The sequence below is a fragment of the Leptodactylus fuscus genome, chromosome 5 (genome assembly GCF_031893055.1).
Source record: "Leptodactylus fuscus isolate aLepFus1 chromosome 5, aLepFus1.hap2, whole genome shotgun sequence".
Classification (NCBI taxonomy): domain Eukaryota; kingdom Metazoa; phylum Chordata; class Amphibia; order Anura; family Leptodactylidae; genus Leptodactylus; species Leptodactylus fuscus.
The window spans coordinates 222,062,657-222,089,508 of NC_134269.1; the positions used below are offsets into that span (position 1 = coordinate 222,062,657).

General features: G+C 52.6%; 1 protein-coding gene across 1 annotated transcript in view; it reads right to left on the bottom strand.

Annotated features, from left to right (window-relative positions):
- PDE3A (phosphodiesterase 3A) overlaps window positions 1-26,852 on the bottom strand; it is a 228,941-nt gene that overhangs the window by 1,609 nt on the left and 200,480 nt on the right. The window contains exons 3-14 of the mRNA XM_075275946.1: window positions 23,883-24,131; window positions 23,547-23,701; window positions 22,937-23,052; window positions 21,672-21,888; window positions 21,461-21,546; window positions 21,202-21,386; window positions 20,873-21,010; window positions 20,670-20,781; window positions 18,986-19,099; window positions 15,124-15,323; window positions 14,240-14,443; window positions 12,591-12,758 (exon numbers count right to left, since the gene is read on the bottom strand). Coding sequence (XP_075132047.1) covers window positions 12,591-12,758; window positions 14,240-14,443; window positions 15,124-15,323; window positions 18,986-19,099; window positions 20,670-20,781; window positions 20,873-21,010; window positions 21,202-21,386; window positions 21,461-21,546; window positions 21,672-21,888; window positions 22,937-23,052; window positions 23,547-23,701; window positions 23,883-24,131 — 1,944 coding nt within the window. The remainder of the gene's footprint in view (window positions 1-12,590; window positions 12,759-14,239; window positions 14,444-15,123; window positions 15,324-18,985; window positions 19,100-20,669; window positions 20,782-20,872; window positions 21,011-21,201; window positions 21,387-21,460; window positions 21,547-21,671; window positions 21,889-22,936; window positions 23,053-23,546; window positions 23,702-23,882; window positions 24,132-26,852) is intronic.

Here is a 26,852-nt window from a genome sequence, read left to right on the forward strand (position 1 = left end):
TTACAATGGGGGAAGCTCCTTCCACATGTTCGCCCACAAGTTGAAGCAAGCATGCAAGCGCTGGCTAGAAGGAGAGGAGGCTGTCACAGTCGATAAGATCCTCCAAGTCATACTTAAGGAACAGTTCTTTTCCAGTGCCCCGCTGAGATCCGTGAGTGGGTGCTGGAACGGAACCCAGCCACAGTGGAGCAAGCTGCTTCCCTTGCAGATGAGGGCCTGACCATCAAGCCGCAGTGGAAGAGGTTGTTTGCAGAGGAGCGGAAAACTACCACAGTCCGCCAGACACCCTTCAGCCAGCCAACCACCTTTCGTGCCCGGCCTCAGGATTACAATTCCCCCTCTACCCCTGCCCCAGCCCATCGGCCTCCAGCTATGAACAACCCTGTCCCCTAGACAACGACCTACTGGAAGAATGCTAGAGCGCAGATGTTTTGGGTGCGGGCGGCCTGGACATTTGCAAGCTAGTTGCCCTGTTAACATGGGGGCACGGGCCACCGTGGCATCCCGGCCTATTCACTACCTGGGAACCACTCCTAGGACAGAAAGTTTGGCCCCATTTCCAGATGACTCCATGAATGACACATCTGTTCCACCTCCAGGGGTCTATGGGATTCAGCCTTCCGCCACACATCCCGCAAACCTTCAGAGGAAGCACTTGCAGGAGGTCCTACTGGATGGCCGAACAGTTGTTGGATTCCGGGACTCGGGAGCTTTCCTAACGGTAGCGGACCCCCGAGTTGTGCGACCCGAGGCCCTAGAGGAGGGCCCTGGCCTTTCTATCGAGTTGGCAGGAGGTACTCGGAAACGTATTCCTAAAGCTACCGTGGAACTCGACTATGGTTATGGACCAAAACGATGCACAATTGGTGTGATGAGCGGGCTGCCGGCCGATGTTCTGTTAGGCAACGATGTTGGAAATCTACAGTGCCACTTTGTGGGAGCAGTGACCCGAAGCCAAGCTCAGAGAGACGCCAACATGGATCGACCGGATTTTTTGCCAGATGCCAGCCCTTCAACTCTACAACTTTACCATTCAGTACCGCCGAGGGAGCCAACACCAGAACGCGGATGGGTTATCCCGGCAGGAGGACATATGAGCTATAGAGACTGTTGTGCATTCCCCAATTTACCTGTGTAGGCCAATTGTGTCATGCACATGTTTTGAGAGGGGGAGGGGTTGTCACGGGATGGTTAGAGTCCGGCAATAGGCAATGTGTAATATATATTTCATGTGGAATGTATTCTCTAACCTGTTGTAAACATCAGTGTGTAGTTGGCTGATTAGGGTCTAGTGTGTTAGCACATTGTATGCAAATACCTCTAACTAGTGAGGACCAGTGAGGACAATGGGTGGAGATAATCTGATCAGTGTCTCCAAGAAAATGTTGGATGGTGCATTGTCCATAGTAGACAGGGAGTCTGCTCTCCTTGGTATAGGTGAGGGGGGAAGGATCTGTGACTCAGCCCTTCCCACCCACAGATATAGGTGTAACAGTTTTAGTATATAGTTGTAGCTGCAGTTAGTATGTGTTAGCCGGCCTGTGCACAGCTCTGCAGAGAGCCAGAATTTAGTTACAGGACCAAGGAACCAAAGCTATCATTGGATTGTGACTTCTGTGGACTTATTGTTATTACGGTTGATGTGACCGCCGCCGGCTACTAACTTTGTGGATTACAATAAATTGCTGTTGTCTCCCGACCTCTTGCGTCCCTGTTGATTCAAAAGACCATCCGGAGGAAGACGTATACCTTTGCTCCGTGACAAGTACTATGGTAGGTGGGGGATCAGTACTATGATAGGTGAGGGGGGATCAGTACTATGATAGGTGAGGGGGGATCAGTACTATGGTAGGTGGGGGATCAGTACAATGGTAGGTGAGGGGGGATCAGTACTATGGTAGGTGAGGGGGGATCAGTACTATGGTAGGTGAGGGGATCAGTACTATGATAGGTGAGGGGGGATCAGTACTATGATAGGTGAGGGGGGGATCAGTACTATGGTAGGTGGGGGGATCAGTACTATGGTAGGTGAGGGGGGATCAGTACTATGGTAGGTGAGGGGGGGATCAGTACTATGGTAGGTGAGGGGGGATCAGTACTATGGTAGGTGAGGGGGGATCAGTACTATGGTAGGTGAGGGGATCAGTACTATGGTAGGTGAGGGGGGATCAGTACTATGGTAGGTGAGGGGGGATCAGTACTATGGTAGGTGAGGGGGGATCAGTACTATGGTAGGTGAGGGGGGATCAGTACTATGGTAGGTGAGGGGGATCAGTACTATGGTAGGTGAGGGGGGATCAGTACTATGGTAGGTGAGGGGATCATACTATGGTAGGTGAGGGGGGATCAGTACTATGGTAGGTGAGGGGGGATCAGTACTATGGTAGGTGAGGGGGGATCAGTACTATGGTAGGTGAGGGGGGATCAGTACTATGGTAGGTGAGGGGATCAGTACTATGGTAGGTGAGGGGGGATCAGTACTATGGTAGGTGAGGGGGGGATCAGTACTATGGTAGGTGAGGGGGGATCAGTACTATGGTAGGTGAGGGGGATCAGTACTATGGTAGGTGATGGGATCAGTACTATGGTAGGTGAGGGGATCAGTACTATGGTAGGTGAGGGGATCAGTACTATGGTAGGTGAGGGGGGATCAGTACTATGGTAGGTGATGGGATCAGTACTATGGTAGGTGAGGGGGGATCAGTACTATGGTAGGTGAGGGGATCAGTACTATGGTAGGTGATGGGATCAGTACTATGGTAGGTGATGGGATCAGTACTATGGTAGGTGAGGGGGATCAGTACTATGGGTAGGTGATGGGATCAGTACTATGGTAGGTGAGGGGGGGATCAGTACTATGGTAGGTGAGGGGATCAGTACTATGGTAGGTGATGGGGATCAGTACTATGGTAGGTGATGGGATCAGTACTATGGTAGGTGAGGGGATCAGTACTATGGTAGGTGAGGGGATCAGTACTATGGTAGGTGAGGGGGGATCAGTACTATGGTAGGTGATGGATCAGTTACTATGGTAGGTGATGGGATCAGTACTATGGTAGGTGAGGGGGGATCAGTACTATGGTAGGTGATGGGATCAGTACTATGGTAGGTGATGGGATCAGTACTATGGTAGGTGAGGGGGGATCAGTACTATGGTAGGTGAGGGGGATCAGTACTATGGTAGGTGAGGGGGGATCAGTACTATGGTAGGTGATGGGGATCAGTACTATGGTAGGTGAGGGGGATCAGTACTATGGTAGGTGAGGGGGATCAGTACTATGGTAGGTGAGGGGATCAGTACTATGGTAGGTGATGGGATCAGTACTATGGTAGGTGAGGGGATCAGTACTATGGTAGGTGAGGGGGGATCAGTACTATGGTAGGTGAGGGGATCAGTACTATGGTAGGTGATGGGATCAGTACTATGGTAGGTGAGGGGATCAGTACTATGGTAGGTGAGGGGGGGGATCAGTACTATGGTAGGTGAGGGGGGATCAGTACTATGGTAGGTGATGGGATCAGTACTATGGTAGGTGAGGGGGGATCAGTACTATGGTAGGTGAGGGGGATCAGTACTATGGTAGGTGAGGGGGATCAGTACTATGGTAGGTGAGGGGGATCAGTACTATGGTAGGTGATGGGATCAGTACTATGGTAGGTGAGGGGATCAGTACTATGGTAGGTGAGGGGATCAGTACTATGGTAGGTGAGGGGGGGATCAGTACTATGGTAGGTGATGGGATCAGTACTATGGTAGGTGAGGGGGATCAGTACTATGGTAGGTGAGGGGATCAGTACTATGGTAGGTGATGGGATCAGTACTATGGTAGGTGATGGGATCAGTACTATGGTAGGTGAGGGGGGATCAGTACTATGGTAGGTGATGGGATCAGTACTATGGTAGGTGAGGGGGGATCAGTACTATGGTAGGTGAGGGGGATCAGTACTATGGTAGGTGATGGGATCAGTACTATGGTAGGTGATGGGGATCAGTACTATGGTAGGTGAGGGGATCAGTACTATGGTAGGTGAGGGGATCAGTACTATGGTAGGTGATGGATCAGTACTATGGTAGGTGGGGGATCAGTACTATGGTAGGTGAGGGGATCTGTACTATGGTAGGTGAGGGGGGATCAGTACTATGGTAGGTGATGGGATCAGTACTATGGTAGGTGATGGGATCAGTACTATGGTAGGTGAGGGGGGATCAGTACTATGGTAGGTGAGGGGATCAGTACTATGGTAGGTGAGGGGGGATCAGTACTATGGTAGGTGATGGGATCAGTACTATGGTAGGTGAGGGGGATCAGTACTATGGTAGGTGATGGGGATCAGTACTATGGTAGGTGATGGGATCAGTACTATGGTAGGTGAGGGGATCAGTACTATGGTAGGTGAGGGGGGATCAGTACTATGGTAGGTGAGGGGATCAGTACTATGGTAGGTGATGGGATCAGTACTATGGTAGGTGAGGGGATCAGTACTATGGTAGGTGAGGGGGGATCAGTACTATGGTAGGTGAGGGGATCAGTACTATGGTAGGTGATGGGATCAGTACTATGGTAGGTGAGGGGATCAGTACTATGGTAGGTGAGGGGGGATCAGTACTATGGTAGGTGAGGGGATCAGTACTATGGTAGGTGAGGGGGATCAGTACTATGGTAGGTGGTGGGATCAGTACTATGGTAGGTGAGGGGATCAGTACTATGGTAGGTGAGGGGATCAGTACTATGGTAGGTGAGGGGATCAGTACTATGGTAGGTGAGGGGATCAGTACTATGGTAGGTGAGGGGGGATCAGTACTATGGTAGGTGAGGGGATCAGTACTATGGTAGGTGAGGGGGGATCAGTACTATGGTAGAGGGGGGATCAGTACTATGGTAGGTGAGGGGAATCAGTACTATGGTAGGTGGGGGGATCAGTACTATGGTAGGTGAGGGGGATCAGTACTATGGTAGGTGATGGGATCAGTACTATGGTAGGTGAGGGGATCAGTACTATGGTAGGTGAGGGATCAGTACTATGGTAGGTGAGGGGGATCAGTACTATGGTAGGTGATGGGATCAGTACTATGGTAGGTGAGGGGATCAGTACTATGGTAGGTGAGGGGATCAGTACTATGGTAGGTGAGGGGATCAGTACTATGGTAGGTGAGGGGATCAGTACTATGGTAGGTGAGGGAATCAGTACTATGGTAGGTGAGGGAATCAGTACTATGGTAGGTGGGGGATCAGTACTATGGTAGGTGAGGGGATCAGTACTATGGTAGGTGATGGGATCAGTACTATGGTAGGTGAGGGGGGATCAGTACTATGGTAGGTGTGGGATCAGTACTATGGTAGGTGAGGGGATCAGTACTATGGTAGGTGATGGGATCAGTACTATGGTAGGTGATGGGATCAGTACTATGGTAGGTGAGGGGATCAGTACTATGGTAGGTGAGGGGATCAGTACTATGGTAGGTGAGGGGATCAGTACTATAGTAGGTGAGGGGATCAGTACTATAGTAGGTGAGGGAATCAGTACTATGGTAGGTGAGGGGGGATCAGTACTATGGTAGGTGAGGGGATCAGTACTATAGTAGGTGAGGGAATCAGTACTATGGTAGGTGAGGGGATCAGTACTATGGTAGGTGAGGGGATCAGTACTATAGTAGGTGAGGGAATCAGTACTATGGTAGGTGAGGGGGGATCAGTACTATGGTAGGTGAGGGGGGATCAGTACTATGGTAGGTGGGGGGATCAGTACTATGGTAGGTGAGGGGATCAGTACTATGGTAGGTGATGGGATCAGTACTATGGTAGGTGATGGGATCAGTACTATGGTAGGTGAGGGGGGATCAGTACTATGGTAGGTGAGGGGATCAGTACTATGGTAGGTGAGGGGGGATCAGTACTATGGTAGGTGAGGGGATCAGTACTATGGTAGGTGAGGGGGGATCAGTACTATGGTAGGTGAGGGGGGATCAGTACTATGGTAGGTGAGGGGGGATCAGTACTATGGTAGGTGAGGGGATCAGTACTATGGTAGGTGAGGGGATCAGTACTATGGTAGGTGGGGGGATTAGTACTATGGTAGGTGATGGGATCAGTACTATGGTAGGTGATGGGATCAGTACTATGGTAGGTGAGGGGATCAGTACTATGGTAGGTGAGGGGATTAGTACTATGGTAGGTGATGGGATCAGTACTATGGTAGGTGATGGGATCAGTACTATGGTAGGTGAGGGGGATCAGTACTATGGTAGGTGAGGGGGTATCAGTACTATGGTAGGTGAGGGGATCAGTACTATGGTAGGTGAGGGGATCAGTACTATGGTAGGTGAGGGGGGATCAGTACTATGGTAGGTGAGAGGATCAGTACTATGGTAGGTGAGGGATCAGTACTATGGTAGGTGGTGGGATCAGTACTATGGTGAGGGGGGATCAGTACTATGGTAGGTGGTGGGATCAGTTACTATGGTAGGTGATGGGATCAGTACTATAGTAGGTGAGGGGATCAGTACTATGGTAGGTGATGGGATCAGTACTATGGTAGGTGATGGGATCAGTACTATGGTAGGTGAGGGGATCAGTACTATGGTAGGTGAGGGGATCAGTACTATGATAGGTGAGGGGGGATCAGTACTATGATAGGTGAGGGGGGATCAGTACTATGGTAGGTGGGGGGATCAGTACTATGGTAGGTGAGGGGGGATCAGTACTATGGTAGGTGAGGGGGTATCAGTACTATGGTAGGTGAGGGGATCAGTACTATGGTAGGTGAGGGGATCAGTACTATGGTAGGTGAGGGGGATCAGTACTATGGTAGGTGAGAGGATCAGTACTATGGTAGGTGAGGGGGATCAGTACTATGGTAGGTGGTGGGATCAGTACTATGGTGAGGGGGGATCAGTACTATGGTAGGTGGTGGGATCAGTACTATGGTAGGTGATGGGATCAGTACTATAGTAGGTGAGGGGATCAGTACTATGGTAGGTGATGGGATCAGTACTATGGTAGGTGAGGGGATCAGTACTATGATAGGTGAGGGGGGATCAGTACTATGATAGGTGAGGGGGGATCAGTACTATGGTAGGTGGGGGGATCAGTACTATGGTAGGTGAGGGGGGATCAGTACTATGGTAGGTGAGGGGGGATCAGTACTATGGTAGGTGAGGGGATCAGTACTATGATAGGTGAGGGGGGATCAGTACTATGATAGGTGAGGGGGGATCAGTACTATGGTAGGTGAGGGGGGATCAGTACTATGGTAGGTGAGGGGGGATCAGTACTATGGTAGGTGAGGGGGGATCAGTACTATGGTAGGTGAGGGGATCAGTACTATGGTAGGTGGTGGGATCAGTACTATGGTAGGTGAGGGGGATCAGTACTATGGTAGGTGAGGGGGGATCAGTACTATGGTAGGTGAGGGGGGATCAGTACTATGGTAGGTGAGGGGGGATCAGTACTATGGTAGGTGAGGGGGGATCAGTACTATGGTAGGTGAGGGGATCAGTACTATGGTAGGTGAGGGGGGATCAGTACTATGGTAGGTGATGGGGGATCAGTACTATGGTAGGTGAGGGGGGATCAGTACTATGGTAGGTGAGGGGGGATCAGTACTATGGTAGGTGAGGGGGATCAGTACTATGGTAGGTGAGGGGATCAGTACTATGGTAGGTGAGGGGGGATCAGTACTATGGTAGGTGAGGGGGATCAGTACTATGGTAGGTGAGGGGGGATCAGTACTATGGTAGGTGATGGATCAGTACTATGGTAGGTGAGGGGGGATCAGTACTATGGTAGGTGAGGGGGGATCAGTACTATGGTAGGTGAGGGGATCAGTACTATGGTAGGTGATGGGATCAGTACTATGGTAGGTGATGGGATCAGTACTATGGTAGGTGATGGGATCAGTACTATGGTAGGTGAGGGGATCAGTACTATGGTAGGTGAGGGGGATCAGTACTATGGTAGGTGATGGGATCAGTACTATGGTAGGTGATGGGATCAGTACTATGGTAGGTGATGGGATCAGTACTATGGTAGGTGAGGGGATCAGTACTATGGTAGGTGAGGGGATCAGTACTATGGTAGGTGATGGGATCAGTACTATGGTAGGTGAGGGGATCAGTACTATGGTAGGTGAGGGGATCAGTACTATGGTAGGTGGGGGGATCAGTACTATGGTAGGTGAGGGAATCAGTACTATGGTAGGTGATGGGATCAGTACTATGGTAGGTGAGGGGATCAGTACTATGGTAGGTGAGGGGATCAGTACTATGGTAGGTGAGGGAATCAGTACTATGGTAGGTGAGGGAATCAGTACTATGGTAGGTGATGGGATCAGTACTATGGTAGGTGAGGGGATCAGTACTATGGTAGGTGAGGGGATCAGTACTATGGTAGGTGAGGGGATCAGTACTATGGTAGGTGAGGGGATCAGTACTATGGTAGGTGGGGGGATCAGTACTATGGTAGGTGAGGGGATCAGTACTATGGTAGGTGATGGGATCAGTACTATGGTAGGTGAGGGGGGGATCAGTACTATGGTAGGTGGTGGGATCAGTACTATGGTAGGTGAGGGGATCAGTACTATGGTAGGTGAGGGAATCAGTACTATGGTAGGTGGGGGGATCAGTACTATGGTAGGTGAGGGGATCAGTACTATGGTAGGTGATGGGATCAGTACTATGGTAGGTGATGGGATCAGTACTATGGTAGGTGAGGGGGGGATCAGTACTATGGTAGGTGGTGGGATCAGTACTATGGTAGGTGAGGGGGATCAGTACTATGGTAGGTGGTGGGATCAGTACTATGGTAGGTGAGGGGGGATCAGTACTATGGTAGGTGAGGGGATCAGTACTATGGTAGGTGAGGGGATCAGTACTATGGTAGGTGATGGGATCAGTACTATGGTAGGTGATGGGATCAGTACTATGGTAGGTGAGGGGGGATCAGTACTATGGTAGGTGAGGGGATCAGTACTATGGTAGGTGAGGGGGGATCAGTACTATGGTAGGTGAGGGGGGATCAGTACTATGGTAGGTGAGGGGGGATCAGTACTATGGTAGGTGATGGGATCAGTACTATGGTAGGTGAGGGGATCAGTACTATGGTAGGTGAGGGGGGATCAGTACTATGGTAGGTGAGGGGATCAGTACTATGGTAGGTGGGGGGATCAGTACTATGGTAGGTGAGGGGATCAGTACTATGGTAGGTGAGGGGGGATCAGTACTATGGTAGGTGGGGGGATCAGTACTATGGTAGGTGGGGGGATCAGTACTATGGTAGGTGATGGGATCAGTACTATGGTAGGTGAGGGGGGATCAGTACTATGGTAGGTGGGGGGATCAGTACTATGGTAGGTGAGGGGATCAGTACTATGGTGAGGGGGGATCAGTACTATGGTAGGTGAGGGGATCAGTACTATGGTAGGTGAGGGAATCAGTACTATGGTAGGTGGGGGGATCAGTACTATGGTAGGTGAGGGGATCAGTACTATGGTAGGTGAGGGGATCAGTACTATGGTAGGTGATGGGATCAGTACTATGGTAGGTGGGGGGATCAGTACTATGGTAGGTGAGGGGATCAGTACTATGGTAGGTGAGGGGGGGATTAGTACTATGGTAGGTGAGGGGATCAGTACTATGGTAGGTGAGGGGGGATCAGTACTATGGTAGGTGAGGGGGGATCAGTACTATGGTAGGTGATGGGATCAGTACTATGGTAGGTGAGGGGATCAGTACTATGGTAGGTGAGGGGATCAGTACTATGGTAGGTGAGGGGATCAGTACTATGGTAGGTGAGGGGATCAGTACTATGGTAGGTGAGGGGATCAGTACTATGGTAGGTGGGGGGATCAGTACTATGGTAGGTGAGGGAATCAGTACTATGGTAGGTGATGGGATCAGTACTATGGTAGGTGAGGGGATCAGTACTATGGTAGGTGAGGGGATCAGTACTATGGTAGGTGAGGGAATCAGTACTATGGTAGGTGAGGGAATCAGTACTATGGTAGGTGATGGGATCAGTACTATGGTAGGTGAGGGGATCAGTACTATGGTAGGTGAGGGGATCAGTACTATGGTAGGTGAGGGGATCAGTACTATGGTAGGTGAGGGGATCAGTACTATGGTAGGTGGGGGGATCAGTACTATGGTAGGTGAGGGGATCAGTACTATGGTAGGTGATGGGATCAGTACTATGGTAGGTGAGGGGGGGATCAGTACTATGGTAGGTGGTGGGATCAGTACTATGGTAGGTGAGGGGATCAGTACTATGGTAGGTGAGGGAATCAGTACTATGGTAGGTGGGGGGATCAGTACTATGGTAGGTGAGGGGATCAGTACTATGGTAGGTGATGGGATCAGTACTATGGTAGGTGATGGGATCAGTACTATGGTAGGTGATGGGATCAGTACTATGGTAGGTAAGGGGATCAGTACTATGGTAGGTGATGGGATCAGTACTATGGTAGGTGAGGGGGGGATCAGTACTATGGTAGGTGGTGGGATCAGTACTATGGTAGGTGGGGGGATCAGTACTATGGTAGGTGAGGGGATCAGTACTATGGTAGGTGAGGGGATCAGTACTATGGTAGGTGAGGGGATCAGTACTATGGTAGGTGAGGGGGGATCAGTACTATGGTAGGTGAGGGGGGATCAGTACTATGGTAGGTGATGGGATCAGTACTATGGTAGGTGAGGGGATCAGTACTATGGTAGGTGAGGGGATCAGTACTATGGTAGGTGAGGGGATCAGTACTATGGTAGGTGAGGGGATCAGTACTATGGTAGGTGAGGGGATCAGTACTATGGTAGGTGGGGGGATCAGTACTATGGTAGGTGAGGGAATCAGTACTATGGTAGGTGATGGGATCAGTACTATGGTAGGTGAGGGGATCAGTACTATGGTAGGTGAGGGGATCAGTACTATGGTAGGTGAGGGAATCAGTACTATGGTAGGTGAGGGAATCAGTACTATGGTAGGTGATGGGATCAGTACTATGGTAGGTGAGGGAATCAGTACTATGGTAGGTGAGGGAATCAGTACTATGGTAGGTGAGGGAATCAGTACTATGGTAGGTGATGGGATCAGTACTATGGTAGGTGAGGGGATCAGTACTATGGTAGGTGAGGGGATCAGTACTATGGTAGGTGAGGGGATCAGTACTATGGTAGGTGAGGGGATCAGTACTATGGTAGGTGGGGGGATCAGTACTATGGTAGGTGAGGGGATCAGTACTATGGTAGGTGATGGGATCAGTACTATGGTAGGTGAGGGGGGGATCAGTACTATGGTAGGTGGTGGGATCAGTACTATGGTAGGTGAGGGGATCAGTACTATGGTAGGTGAGGGAATCAGTACTATGGTAGGTGGGGGGATCAGTACTATGGTAGGTGAGGGGATCAGTACTATGGTAGGTGATGGGATCAGTACTATGGTAGGTGATGGGATCAGTACTATGGTAGGTGATGGGATCAGTACTATGGTAGGTAAGGGGATCAGTACTATGGTAGGTGATGGGATCAGTACTATGGTAGGTGAGGGGGGGATCAGTACTATGGTAGGTGGTGGGATCAGTACTATGGTAGGTGAGGGGATCAGTACTATGGTAGGTGGTGGGATCAGTACTATGGTAGGTGAGGGGGGATCAGTACTATGGTAGGTGAGGGGATCAGTACTATGGTAGGTGAGGGGGGATCAGTACTATGGTAGGTGAGGGGATCAGTACTATGGTAGGTGAGGGGGGATCAGTACTATGGTAGGTGAGGGGATCAGTACTATGGTAGGTGAGGGGATCAGTACTATGGTGAGGGGGGATCAGTACTATGGTAGGTGGGGGGATCAGTACTATGGTAGGTGATGGGATCAGTACTATGGTAGGTGAGGGGATCAGTACTATGGTAGGTGATGGGATCAGTACTATGGTAGGTGAGGGGGGGATCAGTACTATGGTAGGTGGTGGGATCAGTACTATGGTAGGTGAGGGGATCAGTACTATGGTAGGTGAGGGGATCAGTACTATGGTAGGTGAGGGGGGATCAGTACTATGGTAGGTGAGGGGGGATCAGTACTATGGTAGGTGATGGGATCAGTACTATGGTAGGTAAGGGGATCAGTACTATGGTAGGTGATGGGATCAGTACTATGGTAGGTGAGGGGGGGATCAGTACTATGGTAGGTGGTGGGATCAGTACTATGGTAGGTGAGGGGGGATCAGTACTATGGTAGGTGGTGGGATCAGTACTATGGTAGGTGAGGGGGGATCAGTACTATGGTAGGTGAGGGGATCAGTACTATGGTAGGTGAGGGGATCAGTACTATGGTAGGTGAGGGGGGATCAGTACTATGGTAGGTGAGGGGGGATCAGTACTATGGTAGGTGAGGGGATCAGTACTATGGTAGGTGAGGGGGTCAATGCCACTTGGGGCTTGGGCAGTTATTTCTTGACGGATCTTATCAATTTTATCATGGAAATTCGTGGCCAGGTCATCAGCACTAAGGTCTGTGAATGGCGTCTGCACCTTGGGTGTGAGTAAGGAGTGAAAAGTTTAAAAAAGGGGTCTCCAAAAAGCTACAGTCACCTGCAGGGGCCACGGTTACATTCACCTGCTCATAGAACTCATTGACAATCCCCTCCGTCCACTTCAGGTGCAGATCTTTGCACTTGGCCGGTCCGTTGATGTCGGCCAGTTTTATGCACATCTGACAAACCAATAAGCGATCGTTCTCATTTGTCCAATCAATTCCAGGACCAACATCTTCATTCACCTAAAGGAGAGACAGTAAGGAGGTAAGGAGGATGGAAGGAGGGCAAAGGTGGGAAAGAGAGTGGAAGATGGAGGAAGAGCACAGGAGGGAATAAGAGAAGAGGATGGAGGGAGGGTAGAGGACAGAAGGAAGGAGGAGGACAGAAGGAGGCGAGTGCAAGATGGAGAGAAGTAGGTCTGATAATAGACGGGGTGGAGGACAGAAGGAGGGAGCGCAGGAGGACAGAAGGAGCGAGCGCAGGAGGACAGAAGGAGCGAGCGCAGGAGGACAGAAGGAGGGAGCGCAGGAGGACAGAAGGAGGGAGCGCAGGAGGACAGAAGGAGGGAGCGCAGGAGGACAGAACAGAAGGAGGGAGCGCAGGAGGACAGAAGGAGGAAGGAGTGTAGGAGGACAGAAGGAGGGAGCGCAGGAGGACAGAAGGAGGAAGGAGTGTAGGAGGACAGAAGGAGGGAGCGCAGGAGGACAGAAGGAGGAAGGAGTGTAGGAGGACAGAAGGAGGGAGCGCAGGAGGACAGAAGGAGGAAGGAGCGCAGGAGGACAGAAGGAGGAAGGAGTGTAGGAGGACAGAAGGAGGGAGCGCAGGAGGACAGAAGGAGGGAGCGCAGGAGGACAGAAGGAGGAAGGAGTGTAGGAGGACAGAAGGAGGGAGCGCAGGAGAACAGAAGGAGGGAGCGCAGGAGGACAGAAGGAGGGAGCGCAGGAGGACAGAAGGAGGAAGGAGTGTAGGAGGACAGAAGGAGGGAGCGCAGGAGGACAGAAGGAGGAAGGAGTGTAGGAGGACAGAAGGAGGGAGCGCAGGAGGACAGAAGGAGGAAGGAGTGTAGGAGGACAGAAGGAGGGAGCGCAGGAGGACAGAAGGAGGGAGCGCAGGAGGACAGAAGGAGGGAGCGCAGGAGGACAGAAGGAGGGAGCGCAGGAGGACAGAAGGAGGGAGCGCAGGAGGACAGAAGGAGGAAGGAGCGCAGGAGGACAGAAGGAGGAAGGAGTGTAGGAGGACAGAAGGAGGGAGCGCAGGAGGACAGAAGGAGGGAGCGCAGGAGGACAGAAGGAGGAAGGAGTGTAGGAGGACAGAAGGAGGGAGTGTAGGAGGACAGAAGGAGGGAGCGCAGGAGGACAGAAGGAGGGAGCGCAGGAGGACAGAAGGAGGGAGCGCAGGAGGACAGAAGGAGGAAGGAGTGTAGGAGGACAGAAGGAGGGAGCGCAGGAGGACAGAAGGAGGAAGGAGTGTAGGAGGACAGAAGGAGGGAGCGCAGGAGGACAGAAGGAGGAAGGAGTGTAGGAGGACAGAAGGAGGGAGCGCAGGAGGACAGAAGGAGGAAGGAGTGTGGGAGGACAGAAGGAGGGAGCGCAGGAGGACAGAAGGAGGAAGGAGTGTAGGAGGACAGAAGGATGGAGCGCAGGAGAACAGAAGGAGGGAGCGCAGGAGGACAGAAGGAGGGAGACCACTAAGTCTGGGATGGGCCAGAGCTCCGACTTTCTACCTTTGCATTGAACTCTGCCAGGAAATCGAAGTGCTTCTTGAGGTCGGTGGCCAGAATCGCCTCGATCACCAGGAAGCGAAACCTCTTGAACTCCATGTGGTCTAAGTTGACTAAGAAATTATATTCAGGTCTGGAGAGGAAGAGATTCCAGGCGGCAGCGGCGTGGTGATTTTCCAGGACCGAGCGGTCATTGTACAGCACCGCCTACAAGACAAGGCCGCACGTCCCTGACTGTAACCAAGACATGGAAACTAAAGGTAGCCCCTCCCACATGACGGGGATATTATAATATAGCCCCTCCCACATGGCAGATATAATATAGCCCCTCCCACATGGGGGATATTATAATATAGCCCCTCCCACACAGCGGAGATATTATAATGTAGCCCCTCCCACATGGCAGAGATATTATAATATAACCCCTCCCACATGGCAGAGATATTATAATGTAGCCCCTCCCACATGACAGTGTTATAATGTAGCCCCTCCCACACAACAGGGATATTATAATATAGCCCCTCCCACATGGCAGGGATATTATGATATAACCCCTCCCATTTGACAGTGATATTATAATGTAGCCCCTCCCGCATGACGGTGATATAATGTAGCCCCTCCCACACAACAGAGATATTATAATGCAGCCCCTCCCACATGGTGGTGGTATTATAATGTAGCCCCTCCCACATGGTGGTATTATAATGTAGCCCCTCCCACATGATGGTGAAATTATAATGTAGCCCCTCTCATATAATATTATACTATAGCCCCTCCCATACGGTGTTATATAATGGGAGGAGAATGTAATAATCAGTTATGTCGTGACGTTTCACCTCCTTATACACGGCATGATGTGTGCGCTATAATGGGGGGGGGCGTCTTACCTGGGGGGCGTTAGTCGCGACTAGGAAGGCATTGGTTCTCCCTGGATGGTCGTAGTCGTGCATGGCTGCCGCCACATACAGCGCCATCAGCTCTAAGGAGGGAATGTTCCCCGACAGACAGCCGTACGTGTCCTCTGAGGGGTTGTACGTCTTGGAGAAGACATAGCCCATGTGTCCGTGTGTGATCCCACTGTCAGAATCTACAGGAGAGACATTCAATGTGACCGACAACTACTGAGAGCCGGGTTGTCAGAGACTTACACAGAGGGAACCTTGTATAACCTAGACCTATAGAGAATGGCCCCTAGGGGGCGGTACCGGAGTCCAGGGGGATAACATACAGTATAATATACACCACTAGGGGGCAGTACCGGAGTCCAGGGGGATAACATACAGTATAATATACACCACTAGGGGGCAGTACCGGAGTCCAGGGGGATAACATACAGTATAATATACACCACTAGGGGGCAGTACCGGAGTCCAGGGGGATAACATACAGTATAATATACACCACTAGGGGGCAGTACTGGAGTCCGGGGGGGAAAAAAAACAGTATAATATACACCACTAGGGGGCGGTACCGGAGTCCGGGGGGGGATAACATACAGTATAATATACACCACTAGGGGGCAGTACCGGAGTCCGGGGGGGGATAACATACAGTATAATATACACCACTAGGAGGCGGTACCGGAGTCCGGGGAGGGGATAACATACAGTATAATATACACCACTAGGGGGCGGTACCGGAGTCCGGGGATATAATATACAGTATAATATACACCACTAGGGGGCAGTACCGGAGTTGGGATAACATACAGTATAATATACACCACTAGGGGGCAGTACCGGAGTCCGGGGGGATAACATACAGTATAATATACACCACTAGGGGGCGGTACCGGAGTCCAAGGGGGAAAACATACAGTATAATATACACCACTAGGGGGCAGTACCAGAGTCTGGGGGGATAACATACAGTATTATATACACCACTAGGGGGCGGTACCGGAGTCCAAGGGGGAAAACATACAGTATAATATACACCACTAGGGGGCAGTACCAGAGTCTGGGGGGATAACATACAGTATAATATACACCACTAGGGGGCGGTACCGGAGTTGGGATAACATACAGTATAATATACACCACTAGGGGGCGGTACCGGAGTTGGGATAACATACAGTATAATATACACCACTAGGAGGCGGTACCGGAGTTGGGATAACATACAGTATAATATACATCACTAGGGGGCGGTACCGGAGTTCGGGGGGATAACATACAGTATAATATACACCACTAGGGGGCGGTACCGGAGTTGGGATAACATACAGTATAATATACACCACTAGGAGGCGGTACCGGAGTTGGGATAACATACAGTATAATATACACCACTAGGGGGCGGTACCGGAGTCCAGGGGGATAACATACAGTATAATATACACCACTAGGGGGCGGTACCGGAGTCCAAGGGGGAAAACATACAGTATTATATACACCACTAGGGGGCAGTACCGGAGTCTGGGGGGATAACATACAGTATAATATACACCACTAGGGGGCGGTACCGGTCGGGGGGATAACATACAGTATAATATACACCACTAGGGGGCAGTACCAGAGTCTGGGGGGATAACATACAGTATAATATACACCACTAGGGGGCAGTACCGGAGTCCGGGGGGATAACATACAGTATAATATACACCACTAGGGGGCGGGTACCGGAGTCCAGGGGGATAACATACAGTATAATATACACCACTAGGGGGCGGTACCGGAGTTCGGGGGGATAACATACAGTATAATATACATCACTAGGGGGCGGTACCAGAGTCTGGGGGGATAACATACAGTATAATATACACCACTAGGGGGCGGTACCGGAGTTGGGATAACATACAGTATAATATACACCACTAGGGGGCGGTACCGGAGTCCAGGGGGGATAACATACAGTATAATATACACCACTAGGGGGCGGTACCGGAGTCCGGGGGGGGATAACATACAGTATAATATACACCACTAGGGGGCGGTACCGGAGTCCGGGGGGGGATAACATACAGTATAATATCCACCACTAGGGGGCGGTACCAGAGTCTGGGGGGATAACATACAGTATAATATACACCACTAGGGGGCGGTACCGGAGTCCGGGGGGATAACATACAGTATAATATACACCACTAGGGGGCGGTACCGGAGTCCGGGGGGATAACATACAGTATAATATACACCACTAGGGGGCGGTACCGGAGTCCAAGGGGGAAAACATACAGTATAATATACACCACTAGGGGGCAGTACCAGAGTCTGGGGGGATAACATACAGTATAATATACACCACTAGGGGGCGGTACCGGAGTCCAAGGGGGATAACATACAGTATAATATACACCACTAGGGGGCGGTACCGGAGTCCGGGGGGATAACATACAGTATAATATACACCACTAGGGGGCGGTACCGGAGTCTGGGGGGATAACATACAGTATAATATACACCACTAGGGGGCGGTACCGGAGTTCGGGGGGATAACATACAGTATAATATACACCACTAGGGGGCGGTACCGGAGTTCGGGGGGATAACATACAGTATAATATACATCACTAGGGGGCGGGTACCGGAGTCCGGGGGGATAACATACAGTATAATATACACCACTAGGGGGCGGTACCGGAGTCCAGGGGGATAACATACAGTATAATATACACCACTAGGGGGCGGTACCGGAGTTCGGGGGGATAACATACAGTATAATATACACCACTAGGGGGCGGTACCGGAGTCCGGGGGGATAACATACAGTATAATATACACCACTAGGGGGCGGTACCGGAGTTCGGGGGGATAACATACAGTATAATATACATCACTAGGGGGCGGTACCGGAGTCCGGGGGGATAACATACAGTATAATATACATCACTAGGGGGCGGTACCGGAGTCCGGGGGGATAACATACAGTATAATATACACCACTAGGGGGCAGTACCGGAGTCCGGGGGGATAACATACAGTATTATATACACCACTAGGGGGCGGTACCGGAGTTCGGGGGGGATAACATACAGTATAATATACACCACTAGGGGGCAGTACCAGAGTCCGGGGGGATAACATACAGTATAATATACACCACTAGGGGGCGGTACCGGAGTCCGGGGGGATAACATACAGTATAATATACACCACTAGGGGGCGGTACCGGAGTCCGGGGGGATAACATACAGTATAATATACACCACTAGGGGGCGGTACCGGAGTCCAAGGGGGATAACATACAGTATAATATACACCACTAGGGGGCGGTACCGGAGTCCGGGGGGATAACATACAGTATAATATACACCACTAGGGGGCAGTACCAGAGTCTGGGGGGATAACATACAGTATAATATACACCACTAGGGGGCGGTACCGGAGTCCAAGGGGGATAACATACAGTATAATATCCACCACTAGGGGGCGGTACCGGAGTCCGGGGGGATAACATACAGTATAATATACACCACTAGGGGGCGGTACCGGAGTCCGGGGGGATAACATACAGTATAATATACACCACTAGGGGGCGGTACCGGAGTCCGGGGAGATAACATACAGTATAATATACACCACTAGGGGGCGGTACCGGAGTCCAAGGGGGATAACATACAGTATAATATCCACCACTAGGGGGCGGTACCGGAGTCCGGGGGGATAACATACAGTATAATATACACCACTAGGGGGCGGTACCGGAGTCCGGGGGGATAACATACAGTATAATATACACCACTAGGGGGCGGTACCGGAGTCCGGGGAGATAACATACAGTATAATATACACCACTAGGGGGCAGTACCGGAGTCGCTGGCTGAGCTGTGGTCGTTCACCACCGTGGTCAGTCCCGGGATCGCCTGCGTGCTCAGATACCAGACGGCGTGCAAGACATCGGTGGCGTGAATGCGATTGTGATCTGAGGAATAGAAGGAGGAGAGTCTGCCATCTGCTGATCAGTGCCTGTACCTACCCCAGCATCCGCCCCCGCACCGCCAGCACCCGCACCGCCAGCATCCGCCCCCGCACCGCCAGCACCCATCCCCGCACTGCCAGCACCCGCACCGCCAGCACCCGCCCCCGCACCGCCAGCACCCGCCCCCGCACCGCCAGCACCCGTCCCCGCACCGCCAGCACCCGCCCCCGCACCGTCAGCACCCGCCCCCGCACCGCCAGCACCCGCCCCCGCACCGCCAGCACCCGCACCGCCAGCACCCGCCCCCGCACCGCCAGCACCCGCACCGCCAGCACTCGTCCCCGCACCGCCAGCACCCGCACCGCCAGCACCCGCCCCCGCACCGCCAGCACCCGTCCCCGCACCGCCAGCACCCGCACCGCCAGCATCTGCCCCCGCACCGCCAGCACCCGCCCCCGCACCGCCAGCACCCGTCCCCGCACCGCCAGCACCCGTCCCCGCACCGCCAGCCCCCGTCCCTGCACCGCCAGCCCCCGTCCCTGCACCGCCAGCACCCGTCCCCCGCACTGCCAGCACTCGTCCCCGCACCGCCAGCACCCGCACCGCCAGCACCCGCCCCCGCACCGCCAGCACCCGTCCCCGCACCGCCAGCACCCGCCCCCGCACCGCCAGCATCTGCCCCCGCACCGCCAGCACCCGCCCCCGCACCGCCAGCACCCGTCCCCGCACCGCCAGCCCCCGTCCCTGCACCGCCAGCCCCCGTCCCTGCACCGCCAGCACCCGTCCCCCGCACCGCCAGCACCCGCCCCCGCACCGCCAGCACCCGTCCCCGCACCGCCAGCCCCCGTCCCTGCACCGCCAGCCCCCGTCCCTGCACCGCCAGCCCCCGTCCCTGCACCGCCAGCACCCGTCCCCCGCACCGCCAGCACCCGTCCCCCGCACTGCCAGCACCCGCCCCCGCACTGCCAGCACCCGCCCCGCCAGCACCCGTCCCCGCACCGCCAGCACCCGTCCCCCGCACTGCCAGCACCCGCCCCCGCACTGCCAGCACCCGCCCCCGCACCGCCAGCACCCGCCCCCGCACCGCCAGCCCCCGTCCCTGCACCGCCAGCCCCCATCTCTGCACCGCCAGCCCCCGTCCCCGCACCGCCAGCACCCGTCCCCCGCACCGCCAGCACCCGCCCCCGCACTGCCAGCACCCGCCCCCGCCAGCCCCCGTCCCTGCACCGCCAGCCCCCGTGCAGCCCCCGTCCCTGCACCGCCAGCCCCCGTGCAGCCCCCGTCCCTGCACCGCCAGCCCCCGTCCCTGCACCGCCAGCCCCCGTCCCTGCACCGCCAGCCCCCGTCCCTGCACCGCCAGCCCCCGTCCCCCGCACTGCCAGCACCCGCCCCCGCACCGCCAGCCCCCGTCCCCGCACCGCCAGCACCCGTCCCCCGCACTGCCAGCACCCGCCCCCGCACTGCCAGCACCCGCCCCCGCACCGCCAGTACCCGTCCCCCGCACTGCCAGCACCCGCCCCCGCACTGCCAGCACCCGCCCCCGCACCGCCAGTACCCGCCCCCGCGCACTCACACGGGATGTCTCTGTAGCCGTTCTCCAGGGCGTGGAAGTAGTTCATGAATTCCTTCAGGGGGATCTTGAAGGTCTCCAGGAGGTTCATGTCATCGAAGAGGCGGTAGGACATCTGGAGGAGAGGAGGAGCGGGGTGAGCGGCCCTACTCCAGTCACACACAGAGCAGCAGCAAGAGAACATCCAGAACCCCGCCCCCGCTCACCTGGCTCAGGATCCGCCCACACTTCTGTCCTGTCTTTTCCACCAGGTCGAATATCGGAAAGTTCCAATTGTTGATGTCGCCCATGAGGAGCTCGAGGTTGTCCATGACCAGGGGGTCCGGGGCCAGGAGAGGCTTGTCCTGAGGAGGAGAGGGGCCGTGCTCAGTGCTGGAGGCGACCTGCTGCCAGGAAGAACTACCTGAGGGTCGAGCATCTCCCATGACAAGACACCGCCCCCTCCCCTCTGTACTTTACACTGCAGCTCTGCTCTATTACTGTGGTGGTCTGAGAGCCGCCCCCGCCCCTCCCCCGGCCTCCTGTGACCACTGACCTCGGCCGTTCCGCTGTGGAGGTCGATGCTGTCGGATCGGTACGTCCTGCACACCGAAGTCTTCCTGGACGCCGTTAGCTCCGCCTCTGACTCCTCGTCGTTCTGCAGGATGTCGCTGCTGTCGCTGTTGTTGGTCTCGTGCGTGCTGTCGTAGTCAGACGTGGTGTGCGCCGCTTCGTCTGTAACTGGAGGTTATACCCACCAATAGTCACCAGATATCGGGGTCACCACCAGGCGGCACCAATAACCCACCACCTACCTGCTCTGCCCCTGGGGTGCGGCGCCTCCTCCTGGCCAACCGGCGTCCGATCTGCTGGAGTCCCCTGGCCGTACGCCCGCCCGCAGCTGGAACACACAATATAGCATCACTGCAGCTCTGGAGGTGACTAGAGTAATAGACAGGACCTAGAGGTTCCTATAGGACGCTAGAACAAGGTTTGCAGCTCTGGATGTGACTAGAGCACACTCACCTGTTACACACCAGTGGAGCTTCATGCAGCGGCTCAGGGATTTCGGGGGCGCTCTTGGAACACGTCAGGGTCTTGTGCAGGTTCACACCCCCCCGACCGCCATCAGCCGTGTCCGTGAACTGCTGGGGGAAGGATTTCAATGTCGGACTGGGGGCGGGGGTCCCATGAAGGGGAGACTGTGACGGGGAGGTGAGCGGAGAAATGCTGGGGGGAAGACCTGAGGAACAGCAGAGACGACACAGTGTAACAACACTTCAGCATAACTGTGACTGCAGCTCTGGAGGTGACTGGAGTATAAGACCTGAGGAACAGCAGAGACGACACATCAGCGCTAGAGATGAGCGAACACCATTGAGGATCCCATAGAAATGAATGGACGCGGCCGGCACACAGACCTCACCGGCGGCGGCCGCTTATCCCCCTGCGTGCCGGCTGCGTCCATTCATTTCTATGGGGAGCGTGCGATTCGGAACGGCCGTCCTCAATGGTGTTCGCTCATCTCGAATCAGCACCACAGTGACCACAGGATTGCAAGCTGCAGCTCTGGAGGTGACTGGAGTGTAACATGATGTCTCTACAGAATATTAACCGCAGCTCTGGAGGTGACTGGAGTGTAACATGATGTCTCTACAGAATATTAACCGCAGCTCTGGAGGTGACTGGAGTGTAACATGATGTATCTACAGAATATTAACCGCAGCTCTGGAGGTGACTGGAGTGTAACATGATGTCTCTACAGAATATTAACCGCAGCTCTGGAGGTGACTGGAGTGTAACATGATGTCTCTACAGAATATTAACCGCAGCTCTGGAGGTGACTGGAGTGTAACATGATGTATCTACAGAATATTAACCGCAGTTCTGGAGGTGACTGGAGTGTAACATGTATCTACAGAATATTAACCGCAGCTCTGGAGGTGACTGGAGTGTAACATGATGTCTCTACAGAATATTAACCGCAGCTCTGGAGGTGACTGGAGTGTAACATGATGTATCTACAGAATATTAACCGCAGCTCTGGAGGTGACTGGAGTGTAACATGATGTCTCTACAGAATATTAACCGCAGCTCTGGAGGTGACTGGAGTGTAACATGATGTCTCTACAGAATATTAACCGCAGCTCTGGAGGTGACTGGAGTGTAACATGATGTCTCTACAGAATATTAACCGCAGCTCTGGAGGTGACTGGAGTGTAACATGATGTATCTACAGAATATTAACCGCAGCTCTGGAGGTGACTGGAGTGTAATATTTGGCGTCTCACCTTGTCTTCTCTTGGAGTTCAGGTGATTCACATTGGACACAACGAAAGATGTAGAGAAGGAGCGGCTCTTACTGATCCCCCCCAGGAGGGCGCTATTCCAGGTATCGGGGGTAAGACTGCAGGAATTCAGGAGAAAAAGACCAAGAAACATTGTAACAAACCCTGAGCTGTGACAAGTATCTGCACAGCACAGACTGGATACATTGTAACGCTCCCTCAGCTGTGACAAGTATCTGCACAGAGCAGACTGGATACATTGTAACAAACCCTGAGCTGTGACAAGTATCTGCACAGTACAGACTGGATACATTGTAACGCTCCCTCAGCTGTGACAAGTATCTGCACAGTACAGACTGGATACATTGTAACGCTCCCTCAGCTGTGACAAGTATCTACACAGTACAGACTGGATACATTGTAACGCTCCCTCAGCTGTGACAAGTATCTGCACAGTACAGACTGGATACATTGTAACGCTCCCTCAGCTGTGACAAGTATCTGCACAGTACAGACTGGATACATTGTAACGCTCCCTCAGCTGTGAAAAGAATCTGCATAGAGCAGACTGGATACATTGTAACGCTCCCTCAGCTGTGTAGGGCAGACGTACCTTGCAGGAGGGGGGTCAGTGGGCTTAATGCTGCCGCTGCGATCTCTGCGGACCGGCGCCGGCTCTAGGGTGGGCAGTCCGGTGGCGGAGGTCGTGGTGGTCCACGTGGAGGAGACTCTGCGCAGCAATCCTGATGGAAGACTTCTCCGTAATCGCTGCAAACAACAAGAGCAACAGTGACACAAAATCCCAGCCACTCCAGTCACAGCCAAAGCTGCAAGCCCAGGGCCTAGCTAGGGAGGGAATGAGGTCGCCTATACCGCAGCCTCATAATGTGACTGCAGCTCTAGATGTGACTGGAGGATCAGCTGCAGCTCCGGAGCGATAGGTCCTTACCTTTGGGATGGTCATCTTGTCCCCTTTCTCGGACCCCTCCTCAGAGTCAGAGCAGGCGAAGTTCTCGCTGAAGTTCACTCTGGGCCGGTGGATGGGCTGGAAGTTCAGCTGTGTGCTCAGGAGATTACTGACCGCCCGCAGCGACGTACAGACATGGGGGGGCAGCGAGGGGTCAGCAAGGAGGTCAGTGATGAGGCCATGAGCCTCCCCCATAACAGCGATGTCTACAGTGATGGTGGTACCTGAGGACTGAAGGGGAGGAGCAAATGTAATATAACAGTACAGGGCGGAGTTACACACAGGCTAACCACTAGAGGGAGCTACCGAAATACAGATTATACAGTAACCACTAGAGGGAGCTACCGAAATACAGATTATACAGTCACCACTAGGGGGCGCTCACTACATAGAGATTATACAGCCACCAATAGGAGAAGCTCACTACATACAGATTATACAGTCACCACTAGGGGGAGCTCACTACATACAGATTATACAGTCACCACTAGGGGGAGCTCACTACATACAGATTATACAGTCACCACTAGGAGGAGCTCACTACATACAGATTATACAGTCACCACTAGGAGGAGCTCACTACATACAGAGTATACAGTCACCACTAGGAGGAGCTCACTACATACAGATTATACAGTCACCACTAGGAGGAGCTCACTACATACAGATTATACAGTCACCACTAGGGGGAGCTCACTACATACAGATTATACAGTCACCACTAGGGGGAGCTCACTACATACAGATTATACAGTCACCACTAGGAGGAGCTCACTACATACAGATTATACAGTCACCACTAGGAGGAGCTCACTACATACAGAGTATACAGTCACCACTAGGAGGAGCTCACTACATACAGGTTATACAGTCACCACTAGGGGGAGCTCACTACATACAGATTATACAGTCACCACTAGGAGGAGCTCACTACATACAGATTATACAGTCACCACTAGGAGGAGCTCGCTACATACAGATTATACAGTCACCACTAGGGGGAGCTCACTACATACAGATTATACAGTCACCACTAGGGGGAGCTCACTACATACAGATTATACAGTCACCACTAGGAGGAGCTCGCTACATACAGATTATACAGTCACCACTAGGGGGAGCTCACTACATACAGATTATACAGTCACCACTAGGAGGAGCTCGCTACATACAGATTATACAGTCACCACTAGGGGGAGCTCACTACATACAGATTATACAGTCACCACTAGGGGGAGCTCACTACATACAGATTATACAGTCACCACTAGGGGGAGCTCACTACATACAGATTATACAGTCACCACTAGGAGGAGCTCGCTACATACAGATTATACAGTCACCACTAGGGGGAGCCACTACATACAGATTATACAGTCACCACTAGGAGGAGCTCACTACATACAGATTATACAGTCACCACTAGGGGGAGCTCACTACATACAGATTATACAGTCACCACTAGGAGGAGCTCGCTACATACAGATTATACAGTCACCGCTAGGGGGAGCTCACTACATACAGATTATACAGTCACCACTAGAGGGAGCTCACTACATACAGATTATACAGTCACCACTAGGGGGCGCTCACTGCATACAGATTATACAGTCACCACTAGGAGGAGCTCACTACATACAGATTATACAGTCACCACTAGGGGGAGCTCACTACATACAGATTATACAGTCACCACTAGGAGGAGCTCGCTACATACAGATTATACAGTCACCGCTAGGGGGAGCTCACTACATACAGATTATACAGTCACCACTAGAGGGAGCTCACTACATACAGATTATACAGTCACCACTAGGGGGCGCTCACTGCATACAGATTATACAGTCACCACTAGGAGGAGCTCACTACATACAGATTATACAGTCACCACTAGGGGGAGCTCACTACATACAGATTATACAGTCACCACTAGGGGGAGCTCACTACATACAGATTATACACTCACCACTAGGAGAAGCTCAGTACATACAGATTATACAGTGACCACTAGGGGGAGCTCACTACATACAGATTATACAGTCACCACTAGGGGGAGCCACTACATACAGATTATACAGTCACCACTAGAGGGAGCTCACTACATACAGATTATACAGTCACCACTAGGAGGAGCTCACTACATACAGATTATACAGTCACCACTAGGGGGAGCTCACTACATACAGATTATACAGTCACCACTAGGGGGAGCCACTACATACAGATTATACAGTCACCACTAGAGGGAGCTCACTACATACAGATTATACAGTCACCACTAGGGGGAGCTCACTACATACAGATTATACACTCACCACTAGGAGGAGTTCACTACATACAGATTATACAGTCACCACTAGAGGGAGCTCAGTATATACAGATTATATAGTCACCACTAGGGGGAGCTCACTACATACAGATTATACAGCCACCACTAGGAGGAGCTCACTACATACATATTATACAGTCACCACTAGGAGGAGCTCACTACATACAGATTATACAGTCACCACTAGGGAGAGATCACTACATACAGATTATACAGTCACCACTAGGAGGAGCTCACTACATACAGATTATACAGTCACCACTAGGGAGAGATCACTACATACAGATTATACAGTCACCACTAGGGGGAGCTCACTACATACAGATGATACAGTCACCACTAGGAGGAGCTCACTACATACATATTATACAGTCACCACTAGGGGGAGCTCACTACATACAGATTATACAGTCACCACTAGAGGGAGCTACCGAAATACAGATTATACAGTCACCACTAGGGGGAGCTCACTACATAGAGATTATACAGCCACCAATAGGAGAAGCTCAGTACATACAGATTATACAGTCACCACTAGGAAGAGCTCACTACATACAGATTATACAGTCACCACTAGGGGGAGCTCACTACATACAGATTATACAGTCACCACTAGGGGGAGC